Consider the following 15,974-nt stretch of genomic DNA (forward strand, 5'->3'; position numbering starts at 1 on the left):
CGCAGTGCAGCACAGCAAGGCGCGACCAGTGAGCGTTCCTGGTCAGCCTGTGGTGCGTGCTAGTTTTGCAACTCCCCGAAGGCTGCATCGTGACCATGATTGGAAGAAAGTCCGGTTGGAATGAGGCCCGCGAAACCCGCCGATTGCCAGGAAATGTCGCTGCTAGGGAGAATGAGAGAATAGATATTCCTACTCCGTCATATTGCGGGAGAACGGGGGCGACGATGTCACATAGTTTAACGGCGCACTTGCCCCCTGATGACGATCATCGCATGATTTATCTGAAGCAGTGGGCGCCGGGGCGGCTCATGAGATTTGCCTTGGCGAGGGGGTTTACCGTTCACCAAAACATGAATCGCACTCGCAGCATAGGGTTGGCCGGAGATACTCACGGAGTAGTACGGCGGCTGATGAGGGGCTGGAAGGAGAAGGAAAGGAGATATTATTGATTATTATTCCTCCTGCCACTACTGCTGTCAGTTTTGTCAGACCCAGCCCAGTAGTCAGCGGAGCTATTTGTACGCCGGTGAATTTGTGAAGATTCTTGTCATGCTGTTTTGACGTTCGCATTCCACAAGGTTGCTGGGGTTATGATCTCCATCCTTCAGCCTCTTGAAGTTCTTGGAGTCTTGGACGGGTAGAACCGTGAGATCCCGTTCTACCAGGCGCCCTGAGCGTTTTGGAAGAATAATATTTTACAACAAAGGACGGGCGGGCGCTACGCCGCTAATCATCTTCCAAGTTTCATGCATCTGATACGAAGGCTGCAAGGTGGGCGAGAAGTGATACAGCAGATCAGTGACGATGATGAGACAGCGGCTCTGCCGCCCCTCTCAGTGGGCGAACTGAGTGAGCAGCGTCCGACAGTCCCGTCCGAGTCTGAGAGCCCGAGTGGAGAGGGGAAAGACAGGGAAACGTGGCCGATCATTTCACTGCAGAGTCGCAGAGTGACAGTTGTTGGCAGTAATCATCCAACCATGAGGCTTGCCAAGAGAGATAGTCGATTCCTGCTGACTAGGACGAGGAGAAGAGCACAGGAGTTGCTTCCACAGACGCAACATGACCAGGCCACGGTGTCGCCCTCTTGCTGCAGCTTGCTGCAGATTGCAGACAAAACTCATGACTCTCTGTACTGACGGAAGTTGTGAAGAAAAGACAGTCGTTTCGAGAATCATCATGTAAGGGCGCTAACAGCAAACTCGGTTCCTTCAGTTCCTTCAATCCTTTAATTCTTCAAAAGATGTCCAAGGAGTGGCAGCCTGAAAACTCAGGCCATGACTGGTTATACCCGCAAAGCCGTATCTGGAGTCCCGCCCGGCAGGCTAATCCTTTTCCTTAGCTTTTGGTCCAATTTTCATTCCGCTGGTCCTTCTTGCTTCTTTCAGTTCTTTCTTATTCTTTTTTTTTTCTTGTTCTTTTTGCTTTGAAGAGGCCGAAAGCATAGGTTCATCGTCGAGTCTCGGGATGGATTGCGGTGGATAGGTAGGTAGGTTAGGTAGTAGTAGTAGTAGTAGTAGTAGTAGTAGTAGGGTAGTGGCGGTCAGCATTGCAGCCTTAGGTACCAACTCTGCTGACAACCTGCACTTGGGATTTTCTCCCCACTCCACTCTCTGCATCATAGGCAAACTCAAAGCCACGGGAGACAATCAGTTTATATAAGAAGTAACATATTGCGAGAGAAACGAATACGAGTTGGCGTAAGCCAGAAGGGTATGTCCTCGTATAATTAATCTGATGCTGGTGGTCGAGAATCAGAAAGACAAGTTCCACGGCGGTTCTTCTGCAGAAAGACGGCGAACATTCAGCCTCCTTGTCAGCGACAGCCAATGACGGCAGCAAACGCAGAGCCTCATCGGTTTGAGTGGATCGCAGGCTGGCGTTAGTCTCGTGGAAAGACCAGAAAGGGCTGGCGCTGGGCTCTGCGGACGTGGCATTTACGAAACATGAGCACTCTCTTAAACTCTTTCCTTGTTGAGGCTGCCCGTCGAAACTCTTTTTAAGCCCCTTTTCCACCCACTCACATCACCCCATTCAACTTCAGTCGTCGCACTAGCAGAGTCGCAGACTGCTGCTAAATGGATTCTTTTCTTGCTTTCCAGAGCCCACCCCACTTCGTCCTCGCCCATCGTGAACATTTTTGATGTTTGCCTGGGTGGCGCCTCTGCAGTCAGCCTCTCCCCCTCTCCCTGAGTCCATCCTCCGATTCCTCCCTCCCCTCTCTTTCCTCTGTGCTCCCCCATCCCCTGGGTTGCTTTTTCTTCTTATATGGCAAATCCTCGAAGAGCCCCCCCCCCTTCCCCCTCATGGACCTGTGAGACGACTGAGCAGTCAGATTGGAAATTTTAGCAACCTCGAAGCGAGGAAGCCGACCCGTGGACTCCAGTCAAGAGATTACAATCCGAATCCACAATCCACAACCTCGGGGACCTGACGGAAAGTGAACTGCCAGAGGTCTCCACTGGGCTCTCCCACCACTCCGGACAAAAGGTGCGGCGCTTCTGGCTTCTGGCTCGGGCTCTGGGTCTAGCTTCTGAATTCTTACCATTCCAATTGCTGGGCGCCTTGGGGTTCGCCCACTACTGGTCCAGCTTGCTGCTTGATATCATCTCCGTCATTCCTCTCTCTCTCTCTTTTAATTTTTTTTTTTTTTCCCTTTTCCCTTTTCTAAAACAAAAGACAAACCATTTGCTGCTGACCGCTTAGAGGCTCCGGGAGCTCTGAGCCTCTGCGAGACAAAATCCACCCTGCCAAGCGAACAGGAACTACGTTGCATCCCCGTCTGCCGATTATTGAATTCTTCCTTTCTTCTCTGATCTACGCGCTTGTCCTCTGTTCGATCTCCCTTCTCCCGATTCTTCTTCCTCGTATTCATATGCGACGCAATCCCTCCACTGAGGTCATCTCCTGCGGCAACTCCGACTTGACCGCGACCCCTCTCCGTTGACTGGCGCTCTCTGTGAGAGAATCCGACCAGCACATCCCCGATCGGCGCTGGCGTCATCCTAGTTTCCTTCTTGAAGAACCTTTTCCCTCCCGATTGACCGGGGGTTTATTCTCCAGAAAAATTGCTGGATTCGAGCGGACGGGGCATCTCTTTGATTTATCGACGGGTCTCTTTCTTGAGCCTCAACCGGTGGGCGATTCGTCTCCGATTGAGCCTCATCCGTTCCTGGAAAATAGGTGAGCTTATTTCGCCTCCGCCTTCAACCATCCTCAAGCCCATGCCCCCTTCCAAGAACAACCCACCTGTTCCCAGCTTGTCCTCTGGCTGCTGCTTTACTGCTGCTTTACTGCCGGCTTACAGGCCAACAATATCCAACGTGTCTTCGCCCCCTCATGCTCTGACCCTGTGTAACTCTGAGAGATCTTGTTTCGCCTTAGCCTGCTCTTCGTTCAATTGCTCGAAGCTATAGTCGCTACCCATATCTACCTTGCTTGGTAAATCCTGGATAAAGACTGACATCACCTCAGGACTATAGCATGTGGTCTAGTCTAACCTCAAGCCCTAAGTACATTGCTTCTCACCGTTTTTAAGTTGATTGTTGCCGTGGAGTGTCTATTATCCAAGGGCAAGAGACGGAAAAGGAAAAAGAAGAGATAGGTTCATTACTGCCCAGGAGAGCCAACTAGACCAGCTCAACTGCTCGGAGACCCAAGGGTGGCGCTCCTGATGCGCCAAAAACCACCGCCGCCATGATTCCCGACACATATGAGGAGCCCGAATCCCCCGGACTCGTGGAATTCAAACCCAACTACGCTCCTAAGTCACCGACGCCGCCGCCATTTCCCAAACGAAGCCAATCGCCGGCGAGCGATGCCAAGTTTGCAGGAAAGGATCCTCATAAGGCTAAACTGTTGCAGCTCCACCGCAATGGGGATGCGGCTATTGCTGCTCTACTTGGGTCTAGCATTGCTGCCAACCGCCCAGACGTTGCGAGGTATGAACTAGATAACCCACTCGTTGTAGACAGTTCTCCTGCCGGTCGTGGCTTCTATTCCAGAGAATTAAAAGATACCAGACCGCTCAGAGCTCAACCCGTCGACGCCGACCATATCAACCCCGATCTGCAAACACACGCGCATCTGGCTCTGAATCTGCTCCCGAGTTCGGCTACAGAGCCATCAAAGCCACCCCGACTGAGTGACAAACTCCCACCCATAACAACCTTTGACCAAACAGGGCCAAGAGAACGAAGAGACTCGAGAGTCTCCCTGAACAGTCGCCCCGGACTGGATCGTGAACCGTCATCGTCGCTCAGCAACATTCTAAGAACCGATGCCGAGAACCCAAACTCACTACCTGCCATCCGTGATCCGTCAATAGCGCGGTCGCCAGAGAACTCTGGCACCAGGTTACCCTCAATCCACACTCAGTTGAGTCAGCTTGGCCCTGTCCTGCCGCCCCCGAACGGGTTAACACCATCGAACGTCCCTTCGGCTCGCGTCGGCAGCACATCATCGTTCCCCCTGCCTCCCGTTACTGCGGTATCTCCTCCTTTAACGAGGGTCGACCCTAGCCCTCGGGAGCCTTTTCGCCTTGCGCCATTAGTGCCGCCTGCTCAATTACAACCACCAAAGATACCCCCAAGTCCTTACTCGCATTTGTCGCCAGCAAGCTCGCAGGCCATTTCCGCTGCTTCATCACCGGTCGCGCAGCCGAATTATTGGCGAAACGTGCCCAAGGCACCCGCGCCTTATCCTCCGTACGATCCCCCATCCACCTCGCGAAGCCCAGCATCGAGCTATCCCACGCCGATCGAGCATACGCCCGCAGGAACCTGCGAATCATCCGCCTTTACTCCTTCCTCACAAAGCAGCGTACCGCAGACAGGGACATTCAAATGTTCGCATCCTGGCTGCACTGCAGCTCCTTTCCAGACGCAGTACTTGCTGAAGTGAGTCCACTGGAGCGATAAAATATCGAAACATACTAACCAACCTAGCTCGCACGCGAATGTGCACTCGCAAGACCGACCTCACTTTTGTCCTGTCGAAGGCTGTTCTCGTGGTTACGGAGGGAAAGGATTCAAGCGAAAAAATGAGATGATCCGGCACGGCCTTGTGCATAACTCGCCCGGGTACGTGTGTCCGTTCTGTCCAGATCAGCAACACAAATATCCACGGCCTGATAATCTGCAACGGTACGTCTCCACCTGAGTCTGGAAAAACAAAAGGGGGTTGTAAACTAAGTTTGTAGGCACGTGCGCGTACACCACGTGGATAAGAACAAGGATGATCCGGCATTGCGCAACGTTCTTTCCCAGCGACCCGAAGGCAGCGGACGAGGGAGAAGGGCCCGCCGTCCGAACCCAGATCTGATCGTGTAGAGGCCTAACGAGGATCACGCAGCTTCTTTTTATAGTGACATGAGTGGTTCACAGCACAGCGCATGCATGCATTACGAACTTGCTTTTCTTCGACTTCCGCTTTTCGACTTCAGCGATCCAAATGTTAGACATTTGTGCCCTCGGTCATACGTTCGTTCTTGCATATCTAGTCCCGTATTTACAAGGGGCCGAAGATGGAGCATGGAGTGTTTTTGGCGTTGAATACGTTACTGTCTGAGTCTACTTGCTGCTTGGCATGGATTATACTATACCTCCGTTCGTTTTCATTTATCCTCAGTGGCCACATATAGCGTTCCAAAGTCTCTTCCTTATCATTTTCTTTTTTTTTTCTTTTACTTTCTTTTTCTTTCTTTGACTTTTTGACTGCATTTTACGGAATGCCTTCGGGCTGGCGTTTAAACTCTGGCTATCTAAAACTGAGTTCATTCCAGTTTCAGCCAAGGTTCATCTTGAATTCTACGGTTTGGTACCTTGTATGGAACTCTGTCTGGTTAGCTGGTGTTGAGGATGGAGAAGATACGACGGAAAAAAAAAACGAACAGATTGTATGACTTGATAATAGCAAACAGACAGACGGAAAGAAGTTGCTAGCCAGCTAGCCAGGCACTATTTCACAGTATTCCCAACAATGAGATCCGTTCCCTCGCTGATGCTGAACCGACAAACAACCCAACATAACCATACGATTCCATACCATAAAACCGGCCATCAGCATCAGCGTATATCATGAGTAAACAAAAGAACCATTTCAAACCAGGCCATATCAAATCAACCCCATCTCATGCGCCGTCCGTCTATTATCCCTGATCTATTCCTCCTCTTGCATAAAAACCATCCTCGTCATCCTCACCCCTCTTCGCCATCGTGTATGATCCTTGATAGAGAACCAGCTCCATCTCCACGAAGAAGGAAGCCCCTCCCATCACCCCCTCATATGAATCCTCCTAACATGATCCTTCATATTATCCACCCTCGAAAAAACCCTCTCACACCCTTCCCCGGCCCACTCGCACGCAATCCCCGGATTATGCTTCGCCTCGTGCCGATCCCGGTCCTTCTTGCTGCTGAACCCGGCCCCGGGGGTGTCGGGGTTCGATTGCGGGCAGCCCTCGACGCGGCAGAAGAGGTGCTTGCGGTGGCGGTTGTAGTGCTTGCGCAGGTCGCAGCCGCGGCGGAAGAGCGCGGGAGAGGTGCAGGATGGGTAGGCGCAGTGCCAGGCTCCCGGGTGGGTGGGGGACGGGGTGCCGTAGAGGGAGAGGTCTTTGCTGTTGGAGCTGGAGGTTGCGCCGGTGGAGTGGGTTGAGGGGGTTGGGGAGGGAGAGGGGGAGTAGTAGGAGTGGGAGTGAGAATGGGAATGGGAATGGGAGTGGGAGTGGGAGTGTGAGTGGGAGTGGGAGAGAGGGTCGAGGTCGTAGTCGTAGTCGATGTCGGAGGAGAAGGACTCGTGATATTGGGGTTGAGATTGGTGAGAGGAGGCGGAGGATGATGGCTGCGCGGCGTGCGAGGGATGGAGGTATTGTTGGTTGGTGGTGGCTGTGTAGTATGTATTTTGGCCTTGACTTGGGTGCGAGAGGTAGGATTGTTGTGGGAAGTAAGAAGGGTCGAGTTGGTTGTTGACGTCGTAGGAGAGGTAGTCAGGCACTTGGTGGACCGGGTGGCCGGGGATTGGAGCGAACGACGATCCCGGGGAGGCATAGAGCATGGAGTCTGTGTAGAGGAGAGAGTCGTCCATGGCGGAAGATGACGATGAGGTTGGCGGCATAGAGTAAGGAGCAGCGTATCGGTTTCGTCTCTATGAATAATCAGTTAATCATGTCTTTTTGTAAATAGTCTTGTCTTATCGAAGTGGTGGCGTACAGCTCTGTGGTCGTCCATCTTCCATGCCTTTCTCTGCTTGGTAATATGGCTGTGACGCTGATGATGATGCTGATGAAGATCACAAAGGTGTTTCTGTCCGTGAAGACTGTGAGAGGTTGTTGCCACCAGCATGACTTTATATCCCGGCTGGGTGGCCGTTGCGTAGCGATGATATCTTCAGGGATCTATTCTAGAACCTGATGCAGTGCAGTGCAGTGCAGTGTCGAGATCGGTTACTCGAGTCCACAAGACGCAGTTTAATATTAGTAGCTGGCCGTACTGTTGGTATTGGCACCCTGACAGAATAGACCCCAAGTCAGACGTGGCTATGCAAGATCGCTTTCTGGCTGACAACCCAGTAACTAGCTGAATGGTGTTGTAATAAGTCGCAAGCAAAAATGTACTGGATGTGTTCGGTGGATGTTCTCAAACTGGGGTGTTGTGCTGGAGAGTGGATTGTTGCAGTCAAGGAGCGGCCTTTTGTAGTGCAGACTCAACCCGATCTACAAGAGAATAAAAAGAAAGAAAAAGCCCACCAAGCTAGCTGAATTACGCTTCGGGCTCAACGGGAAGTGAGTAAGTGTGCAGACTAGTGCCGAACGTTGCGATTAATGCAGTGTAAGGGTGGATCTCATTCGCTCCGCCATGGCATGCATTTCCTTGCATGGATGATGGCTGCTAGAATCCCTCGTAGGGCTGAACATCCCTACTCTTCAGTGAGTCAAGGGAAGTAAGGTTTGACGGCATCACCGATTACCAGCTTCTCGGTGCTCGATACGAGCAGCAGCAGCAGTAGTAACAGATGCAATCCCAGCTGCATCCAAAGCTTGCTTCAGCAGCAGACTCTCTCCATCATGCGCGCACTCACTGCCGAGTCACCGACCCAGCCAGACAGACAGAGAACAACGTGCTCTAGACCCAGAGTAAGCTAGTTAGTTAGCTGTCCATATTCACAACCAACAAAATAGGTACCCCGAAAATAACAGTTCCATAGAGAAATCGACTTGGCGGATCCCCATGGTTCCAAAGGTTATTCGCCAGGCCGTGAGAAAATGGAGAAGCCCCGTTTGGCAGCGAGAGATCGGGTTGGGCCCCCCGCGGCACACACTACTGGCGGTGGTGGCTGATGCTTTAGGGCCAAGGCGCAGGCCTGCATCGACTGCAGCACACCGCAGATCCACTCTGCTCTTTTACCGCTCCAATTCACCCGAGCCTCACCTGTCATTCGTGCAGACACTGCTCCATGGGCCAGACTGGCGGTCTTGCTCGCTGCTTCCTCCCTATGCTCCTCGAGCTTAAACTTGCTGAAGAGCGGTGTCACGTTAAGCTCATCTGGGACCCGGTACCTACTACCTACCTAGTAGTGTGGCATTTTCAGCCAGGGTCTTTCGCTTTTCTCCGAGATACTAATTAAGTACTCATTTAACCCATTGAGATCTGATTCGTGCATGCCTTGGATATTTCATCGAAATACCTAATAGTCGTCTAATGCAATTTCCCCCTCGGAGTCTGTTCCACCGTTCCACGTTTGTTCCAGAACCCTGACGATCACGTGGCTGAGTTTGCGAAGCCGCCCCTGCCACCAATCCCAACCCTTGAAATCTGAAGGATCGAGAGATACCTAAAATATCCTCGACCTTCATACATTCATAGATTGTTAAGGCCCTCGCTAGTCCGGCTTCCCCGTGCTTGCTCGCCCTTTCGCCCTTTTTTTACCTCTTTGGGTTATGCCACTTTGGACCCCACGTGACATCGCTCCCGCTGTCAGTGCTTCCAGTAGTTTAGGCGGGACATCAAGCACATTAAACTACGGCTTCTGGTCCACGGAGGAGTCGGCCGACAACAATATTGACATCTGACTGGCAACACAAGACTCACCGAAGAAGTAATGCTAACAGCACAAGTGGATCCGGAGATGGGCCGAACGGCAAAGGTTGTCGGGAATGATGGGGTCGGGAATGGGAACGGCACTGTCAGTTCTGATACTGTTGGTGTGTGATAAGCACTTTTTTTCTACTGTGTGTTCCACTGTCTACGATTTTCGGGGTCTGAGCCTTCGGCGATTGCTCTTTGTCAGCCTTTTCTAATCAGATTCTTCATAGATTTCAGGGCTTCCTTGCCGAAGCCGAAGCTCGGCAACGGTGCCATTATCTTCTGGTGCCATTGGCGTTGTATAGTGAGGCTGTGGAAGTGGATTCAATCTACGTACTACGTCCTCTGGGCGCGTACATGTGCTCTCTTCGGAGATTGTGAAAGGGAAGTCAGAGTCACATGTGTCTATCTAACCCTGCTCTCTATCTAGCTTAACCACCCGATGGCCTGATGGCAGATGGACTCGTGGCTGAAAGACTTGATTTGACAGTCGATATTAATAGCCGTTACTGGAAAGCCGTTAACGGTGGAGAGCAGGGCACCTCTCCGTCCTCTGTCTGGCAAGACGCCTGAAATGTGCAGGGGCTGCTGGAGGTGATCGGCGCATGAAACAGGCAACGCCTCTGGGTGGTTCCTCTTGACGAAATTGCAAGCGCCCCTGCAGTTGATGGCCTCGTCTCTGACGATCCCTTTCGACCCGTGATGCAAACAGTATCCAATGAACAAGAGGTCGCCATCGTCGTTTGAAGTAACCAAAAGAAGCAAATGAACAAAGCCAAGTCTGCAACCGATCAAGCATTCCCTACAGGCTCCTCATGGCCCGACAAGAGCGGGCTGTACACATCAGGATTCTTACCCTTGTCTTCGGCCGCGGCGTCCCGGTAAATAACATAATGCTGCAGGATGAAGATTAGATCGAAGAAAATGGTGACATTCGACAGGAGGAACTTGATAGGGTTCCCCGCAATCCCACTCCAATCATTCTGGAAAGCGGAGTCCAGGATTAATTGGACCAGGGACAGAACGCCGCCTGTAAGATCCAGCAGGATTGGGATGATGCTCCAGCCACGCGTAGATTGACGCTTGTAGTTAACCCATGCTTGTGGCACATACTTGACCACTGTAATCACTAGCTTCACGTACGAGAGAGCATAGATCTGGGATCATACGGTTAGGCACCCCCTAAAAATAGGACGAAGGATTACAGCCTCGTGTTGGCCGTACTTACCACGTCAATCCAAGCCCAGCTTGACGGTTCATAGCCATCGTCGGGACTCTTGGCTAAGACGATGCAGATTACCACGGCAACGGCGACAAACGAGCCCCAGAATAGACCAGCAATCGGCTTGCTTACTCTCTGGAAGCGCGAGACTTTGAAGCCCCAAATGCTCGGCCAGAACTGTGTGTAGACCAAGGCGCTCAAAACGACAGCGTGCAAAGCAAAGGCAAAGTCGTTGAACCTCACGGTGGGCTCTTGCGCCAAGGGATGGCGAGCGGCGTACTGGTGACGAATCACCGGGGAGTATAGAAATGTCCCTGTGTATACAGTATAGCAGACGAAGCCGAGCACATTGATCGTGGGAAAGTCGATGGCTAGTCCGATGGTGGACTTTCGGCGGTAGTTGTGGATGGGTTGGGGGTAGAAGGAAGCTGACCAGCAGACCATACTAGAGCTTTGTTAGCATACTGAGGTATCAAGCTTCTTGCTCAGATACTCCATAGAGTTTGAGAGAAGCATCCTAGTTGCGGTGGACTTACTATATCCAACCGAGGAGGCTGGTAGCAATGAGATCGGCAGTTAGTAAGAACCCACCGACTGTGGAGCGATGTCGTCACTTTGAGAGAAGTACCACCTACCGGGAAAGAGCTTTGACAAACGTTTCAGCTTGAGATGCCATCTTGAAGCCCGTCAGTCCATGTGTGAGGGAACTGTGACGTTCACCGAAGACAAGGGAGCTCAGGAAGTGACCGAAGAGCAGTCGATTATCGCGTGATCATTGGAGATAAGATAGCGATCGAATCAAAAACAGCAGGCGGTAAATTCTGGTTGCTCTGGATATGCGCTGGCACGCTAAACCGCAACAGGCATACTATTATTGGCTGACAGACCCCCAGCCTCCAGCCTCTCACTTGGATCTCAATCTCTATCGCTTTGCAGCTGGCTTTCTCTGCTCTGCCAGTCATCTTCCTCTCTTCCTTGTCTTTGTTTTGCTGCTTTTTGTGTTCGAATTCTGTTACACCTCTCGCGTGGTCAACTACGGCTTCACAAGGCTTCCATATCTTCCCCGCTCTACATTCTCTCAAGAGCACTATATCGACTGCTCCACCCGATCGCATACCAGGAATCGCTACATTCTTCAACATTGTGCACCTCTAGTAGGCATCCGCATTATCCTCGCTGCTCGATCGTTTCAATCCCACCCTTTGTCGTCGCATGGTGCATTCCTCGAAGCGGGGGATCTTATAGATCTCCTTCGGTAGCATCACCCTCTGTTTTTCGAACCCACTCAGGGCTATTCAACTAAACAATCGCGAGCCATGTCGGGCATTTCGGGACTCACGGCCCCTGGGGGATCATCATACACCTCCGAGACTCTGCATGTCGGTGATGGAACATGGGACCTCGATCGCGACACATTTCTCCTGCCCAACCTGATGGGTGTGAACTTCGAGACAATGCGATACAATGGTACGTTGACAACTAGCCGTGGCTCTGGTAATTCCTACTAACGTGTCATCAGGGATGGGAAATAGATTCCGAGATATGCCCCATTACCACACTCTGATCATTGCTCATGGTGTTATTGCTGCGATCGTTTTCCTGGGGCTGGTCCCTCTGTCAATCCTCCTCATTCGCTACTACTCGCTCCGCAATCCTTACAAGGCATTCAAATACCATATATGGTGCCAAGTCCTCACTCTATTTCTCAGCACCGTCGTCTTCGTTCTCGGTTGGTTTGCTGTTGGTCCGAGAAGGAGCCTTACAAATCCTCACCATGGGATCGGTCTCGCCATCTACGTTATCATCGTTTCCCAGGTTTTCTGGGGATGGTTCGTTCACAAAATTGAGCGAAATAAGAAACGTTTCCGAGTTCCTCTGAAGCTAGTGGTGAGTCGCATGTCATTGCTCGTAAAAAAGATCTAACGTGCCGTAGATTCATCGGTGGCTTGGCCGCGCTCTGGCAATTCTAGGGATTGTGCAAATCCCTTTGGGTCTCACCCTCTACGGCTCGCCAAAGTCGTTGTTTATTCTCTACGCCGTCGCTGCCTTCATCCTCCTGTTAACTTTCTTCATACTATCGTACCGATATGACGACGACAGAGGACCCGATCCGGAGGGAGACTACGACAGTCGTTATAGCCATGTGTCTCGTCCTCCGGATGATGATCATGGGCACAGTAATTTTGGGCGCATGGCTGCTGCGGGAGCTGCAGGAGTTGGGCTAGCTAGCCTCTTCCGGCGACGCAACCGGGACGATGCATCCGACGGCTCGCGGACGTCCTATATGGATGAAAAATACTCCGATGAAGGGTCACGAAAAGGCGGCTGGGGAAGCAAGTTTTTGAAAATAGGTGCCCTAGGCGGTGGTGCCTTTATGGCCAAGAAATTCTTCGACAGGAGGCGGGAGCGAGAGAGCGACACCGAATCCGGGAGATATCATCCTGCCCATCGTCGAGCGGACAGTATTACGGAGGAGAGTTTGAGCCGCTTGGATGACCGCCCTCGGCCTGAACCAGCCTACTCAACTCCTTTGAATCGCCCTCCTACCCGTCCTCCTAGCAGACCGCAAAGTCCGAACTCTTCTTATTATGATTACTCCTACTTCTCGCGGGAAGACGAAGGCCGAAGCCATCACGGAGCTCGGAACGCTCTGTTAGGAGCCGGAGCCTTTGCAGCTATCAAGGGCTTTTTCTCGCGACGCAAGAAGAAGTCCGACGAACAGCGCCATGTAGAGGAGTTACGCAGACATGATCTCTACAACGAAAAGGTCGCGCGAGCAAACAGCCAAAAGCGGCGATATACCGGAGATGGTTATTATCCACAACGCAAACGTCCAGCTTCCCAGACAGCAACCGATGTCTCGACTGACCTAACGCCGCGACCTCCTCGTGGCCCGTACCCTCCAGAGTCAGTAGTTTCCGCTGCACCTGTTGCATCGGGCGCCGCCGCTCCCACACACTCGGATCTTCCTCCTGCACCACCGATCCATTATGATCCAGCTTCATCCATGACGCCGGTAGCAGCTGCCCCTGCACCCTCAGGTCCCTCTCTTGACCCGGCGGCCGCGGCGGCCGCTGGAGCTGCCCTTGGGGGTGCTGCAGGCCCGTCATCAAGTCACTTGCCCGCGCCTGGAAGCGGTACATGGCAGCGAGATGACCATGTCGAGTCCCCACCTGTATCAGTCAAAGTGAAGATGCACGATGACGGCCGGCACATCACGCTCAGACGATTAACTGAGGAGGAAGCAGCTGCCAGTCGAGAAGCCCGGCGCCGAGAACGACGCAACTCCCGCCGCCGAAACGGCAGCGTGAGCTCTCTCTCCGGAAATGAGGGCACCGGCAGTCGAGATCGATGGCGTCGCGTTGAGGAACTCGAGCGTCGACAACAGGAACAGATGGATCGCGAGCGAGCGGCAATGTCCGCCGCCGCCGCCGGAGCTGCCGCCGCAACTGCCTCCCCTCCACCGCTATCACAACCACCATTCGCCCCTGGGCCAGCAGCCTCAGGAAGCTTTCCACCCGCTTCATCGGCTTTCAATCTCCCTCCACCGCGTGCGCCATCGACAAACCCCTTTGGGAGTATCACATCGCCCCAGGGCACATACACGGGCACCGATGCGAGCGAGTACGCCAGTAACCGCCGGCGCAGACGAGCGGAGAGAGCCCGCGCAAAGCAGGAGCGGCAAGGACATAGCGTCGAGTTCACCTAATCACCATTATCCTTCTTCCCTTCCTTCTATTTTGCCTCTTGTATAGACAACACCACATCCTCTTCACATTTGTCCTCGTCATGTATTTTGCTTCATCTTCTCATTGTTTATTCTCTCACATATTCCCCTGATGACCTTCTAAGTTAATGACTAGCGATGGACCTTTCTGCATTTTTGATTTTCTTGAGTTGATGTTCTGGATGGATCTATGTTTTGAACGAGTAATCCTCACTGGCGGCGGCTATTTTGATTGAGCTGGCTGATTATGTCGATGAGCGATATGTCTCCTTTGGACCTGTATGCTACCTATGATATTTTGAAATGAAATGAAAAGCCTGATTTGGATGGGTTCAATATGACATTGTAAGTTAAAAGGTATTCTGCGTCAGATGCATCTGGGCGGAGGGTTTCAAGGCTAGGTCTCTTACCTTAGAAGCCACGACGACCCCGGATGCTGAGTCTCTCTTACGAGCGGCAGGCTCGGAAAAGAGGGCCTGGTCGTTCTTTTCTGTTGTACTGCGTGTTATCCCAGCTCATGTTCATGTATGAGGAAGGTGCGATGGGCTGGAACCTTAGGTAGATGGTTGCACCTTCCTGTTTCAAAAGCTTTCGGAAGGAAGGTGCGATGGACTTGGCGGCTGGTGGTTCCTTCCTTTCTTACCATAATCTCTCTTCCTATTTATATCTCTCAGGATTTCCTTTCTTAATATAGTTGATAGTCATTTGACTTCTTAGTCGTGAGTTTGGTGGGCCTCTAGTTCTGTTTGATGTGCAGTCATCGCAGGAGCATCGAGACTGCTGGCTGGAAAACTTGTTCACCGTGTGAGATTACCTAGGCAACTAGCTCAGGCTCTGACGTTGATATTGCCGGATCTCCAGATTAGCTGTCACTGTCCACGATGCGTTGTTCCTGACTAGCCGCGGCGTGTGAGGCAATTGAGCCTGCAGTTGCAGTTGAGTAAGACCGAAAGTAGGACACGCGAGATTCACTTGAATATTCTGAGGCTTGACAGCCAGGATTCTTCCCTGGGACTCTGATGCATAAGTAATAAGGTCCAGACGATAAAGGTACCATAGGTTACCACTGCTCACTCACCATTAGCTTCACACAGCCCCAGTAACTGGTTTAATTGATCATCAATCATGCCTACCGCAGCTCCTCGAACAGGACCGAAGCCGGTAGTTCGTAAATGTCGCACCGCCATGGTGCAAAAGCCCAAAGATGACCACGCTGTGCCTTCTCCTCCTTATCGCTCCCTCGGCAGCATAGGCTTTGACCAAAGGACGAGGAATTGTAAATGGCTTTATTATTATTTGACCACCCAAGCGAGTCACGTCTTGAATCTTTGTGACTTCCCTGTCCGCAGGCGGCCTTGTTTCTTGTCTCATTTGTGGACCGCTCACGGATCAATTTGGTTGCTGGCTTCTATGTCAATGGGTGCAGCGATTGTTGTCAGGCTAGCTATTATAAAGACCTCCGCAGCATTATTCGGCATGTTCAGGAGCGAAAAGGCGCTGCTTAGGCTTTGGGCGTGCTTGCAGGAGGTCCACGGCAACGCCTATACTAAAAGCTGAACTGGTGTAACCGGAGCAGCGAGTGACGATTAGCTCTCTATACAACATAAGTGCTTTAGTTAATCGGCCATCTCCTCGGAAGTTGAATTACCTTCGGTACTTGTCAAATGCAGTTTCAGTAAGCTTCAAAGCTCCCTTGTCTGATATAAGCGGTCATGCCGGCATATCAATATTAAACAACTATGTTCTGATATGCCCAAAAAGCTCGCGGTGGCCTGTTGCGTAGGGACGGGCTGAGGAAGCGGAGCAGATGCTCGTCAGATCCATACCACAGCAATGGCATTAAAGTTGATATTAGCCGATTTGACCAGGGCTGCTATAGACATCAGCCGGGATAAAGTCAGATCCAGTACTGCTCTTGGGGTAACAGTCACAGATTTTGGCTGTTCTT

General features: G+C 51.9%; 6 protein-coding genes across 6 annotated transcripts; 4 read left to right on the forward strand and 2 right to left on the reverse strand.

Moving 5' to 3' along the window:
- The first annotated feature begins 1,967 nt into the window (after positions 1-1,967).
- BJY04DRAFT_182219 (uncharacterized protein) lies at positions 1,968-2,625 on the forward strand. Its single transcript, XM_073710307.1, has one exon. It carries the CDS (start codon positions 2,141-2,143, stop codon positions 2,429-2,431), a length of 291 nt encoding a protein of 96 aa, XP_073574147.1. The 5' UTR covers positions 1,968-2,140; the 3' UTR covers positions 2,432-2,625.
- A 486-nt stretch (positions 2,626-3,111) lies between these two features.
- BJY04DRAFT_6489 (uncharacterized protein) lies at positions 3,112-3,459 on the forward strand. Its single transcript, XM_073720805.1, has one exon. It carries the CDS (start codon positions 3,222-3,224, stop codon positions 3,411-3,413), a length of 192 nt encoding a protein of 63 aa, XP_073574148.1. The 5' UTR covers positions 3,112-3,221; the 3' UTR covers positions 3,414-3,459.
- Positions 3,460-3,693: 234 nt separating this feature from the next.
- On the forward strand, positions 3,694-5,327 carry BJY04DRAFT_215304 (uncharacterized protein; the record flags this gene model as incomplete). Its single annotated transcript, XM_073715443.1, has 3 exons — positions 3,694-4,895; positions 4,944-5,141; positions 5,198-5,327. 3 exons carry the CDS (start codon positions 3,694-3,696, stop codon positions 5,325-5,327), a joined length of 1,530 nt encoding a protein of 509 aa, XP_073574149.1.
- A 757-nt stretch (positions 5,328-6,084) lies between these two features.
- On the reverse strand, positions 6,085-7,761 carry BJY04DRAFT_6486 (putative C2H2 transcription factor). Its single transcript, XM_073720803.1, has 2 exons — positions 7,206-7,761; positions 6,085-7,140 (listed from the first exon to the last, which is right to left on the reverse strand). Exons 1-2 carry the CDS (start codon positions 7,335-7,337, stop codon positions 6,271-6,273), a joined length of 1,002 nt encoding a protein of 333 aa, XP_073574150.1. The 5' UTR covers positions 7,338-7,761; the 3' UTR covers positions 6,085-6,270.
- Positions 7,762-9,466: 1,705 nt separating this feature from the next.
- BJY04DRAFT_6514 (putative L-cystine transporter) lies at positions 9,467-11,034 on the reverse strand. Its single transcript, XM_073720810.1, has 4 exons — positions 10,935-11,034; positions 10,836-10,853; positions 10,306-10,744; positions 9,467-10,234 (listed from the first exon to the last, which is right to left on the reverse strand). The coding sequence occupies exons 1-4, from the start codon at positions 10,973-10,975 to the stop codon at positions 9,869-9,871; spliced, it is 864 nt and encodes a 287-aa protein (XP_073574151.1). The 5' UTR covers positions 10,976-11,034; the 3' UTR covers positions 9,467-9,868.
- Positions 11,035-11,535: 501 nt separating this feature from the next.
- On the forward strand, positions 11,536-14,281 carry BJY04DRAFT_6577 (uncharacterized protein). Its single transcript, XM_073720814.1, has 3 exons — positions 11,536-11,766; positions 11,819-12,186; positions 12,233-14,281. The coding sequence occupies exons 1-3, from the start codon at positions 11,616-11,618 to the stop codon at positions 14,006-14,008; spliced, it is 2,295 nt and encodes a 764-aa protein (XP_073574152.1). The 5' UTR covers positions 11,536-11,615; the 3' UTR covers positions 14,009-14,281.
- The last annotated feature ends 1,693 nt before the right edge of the window (positions 14,282-15,974 follow it).

The sequence above is a fragment of the Aspergillus karnatakaensis genome (assembly GCF_047715665.1).
Source record: "Aspergillus karnatakaensis strain CBS 102800 unplaced genomic scaffold BJY04scaffold_10, whole genome shotgun sequence".
Taxonomy (NCBI): Eukaryota; Fungi; Ascomycota; class Eurotiomycetes; order Eurotiales; family Aspergillaceae; genus Aspergillus; species Aspergillus karnatakaensis.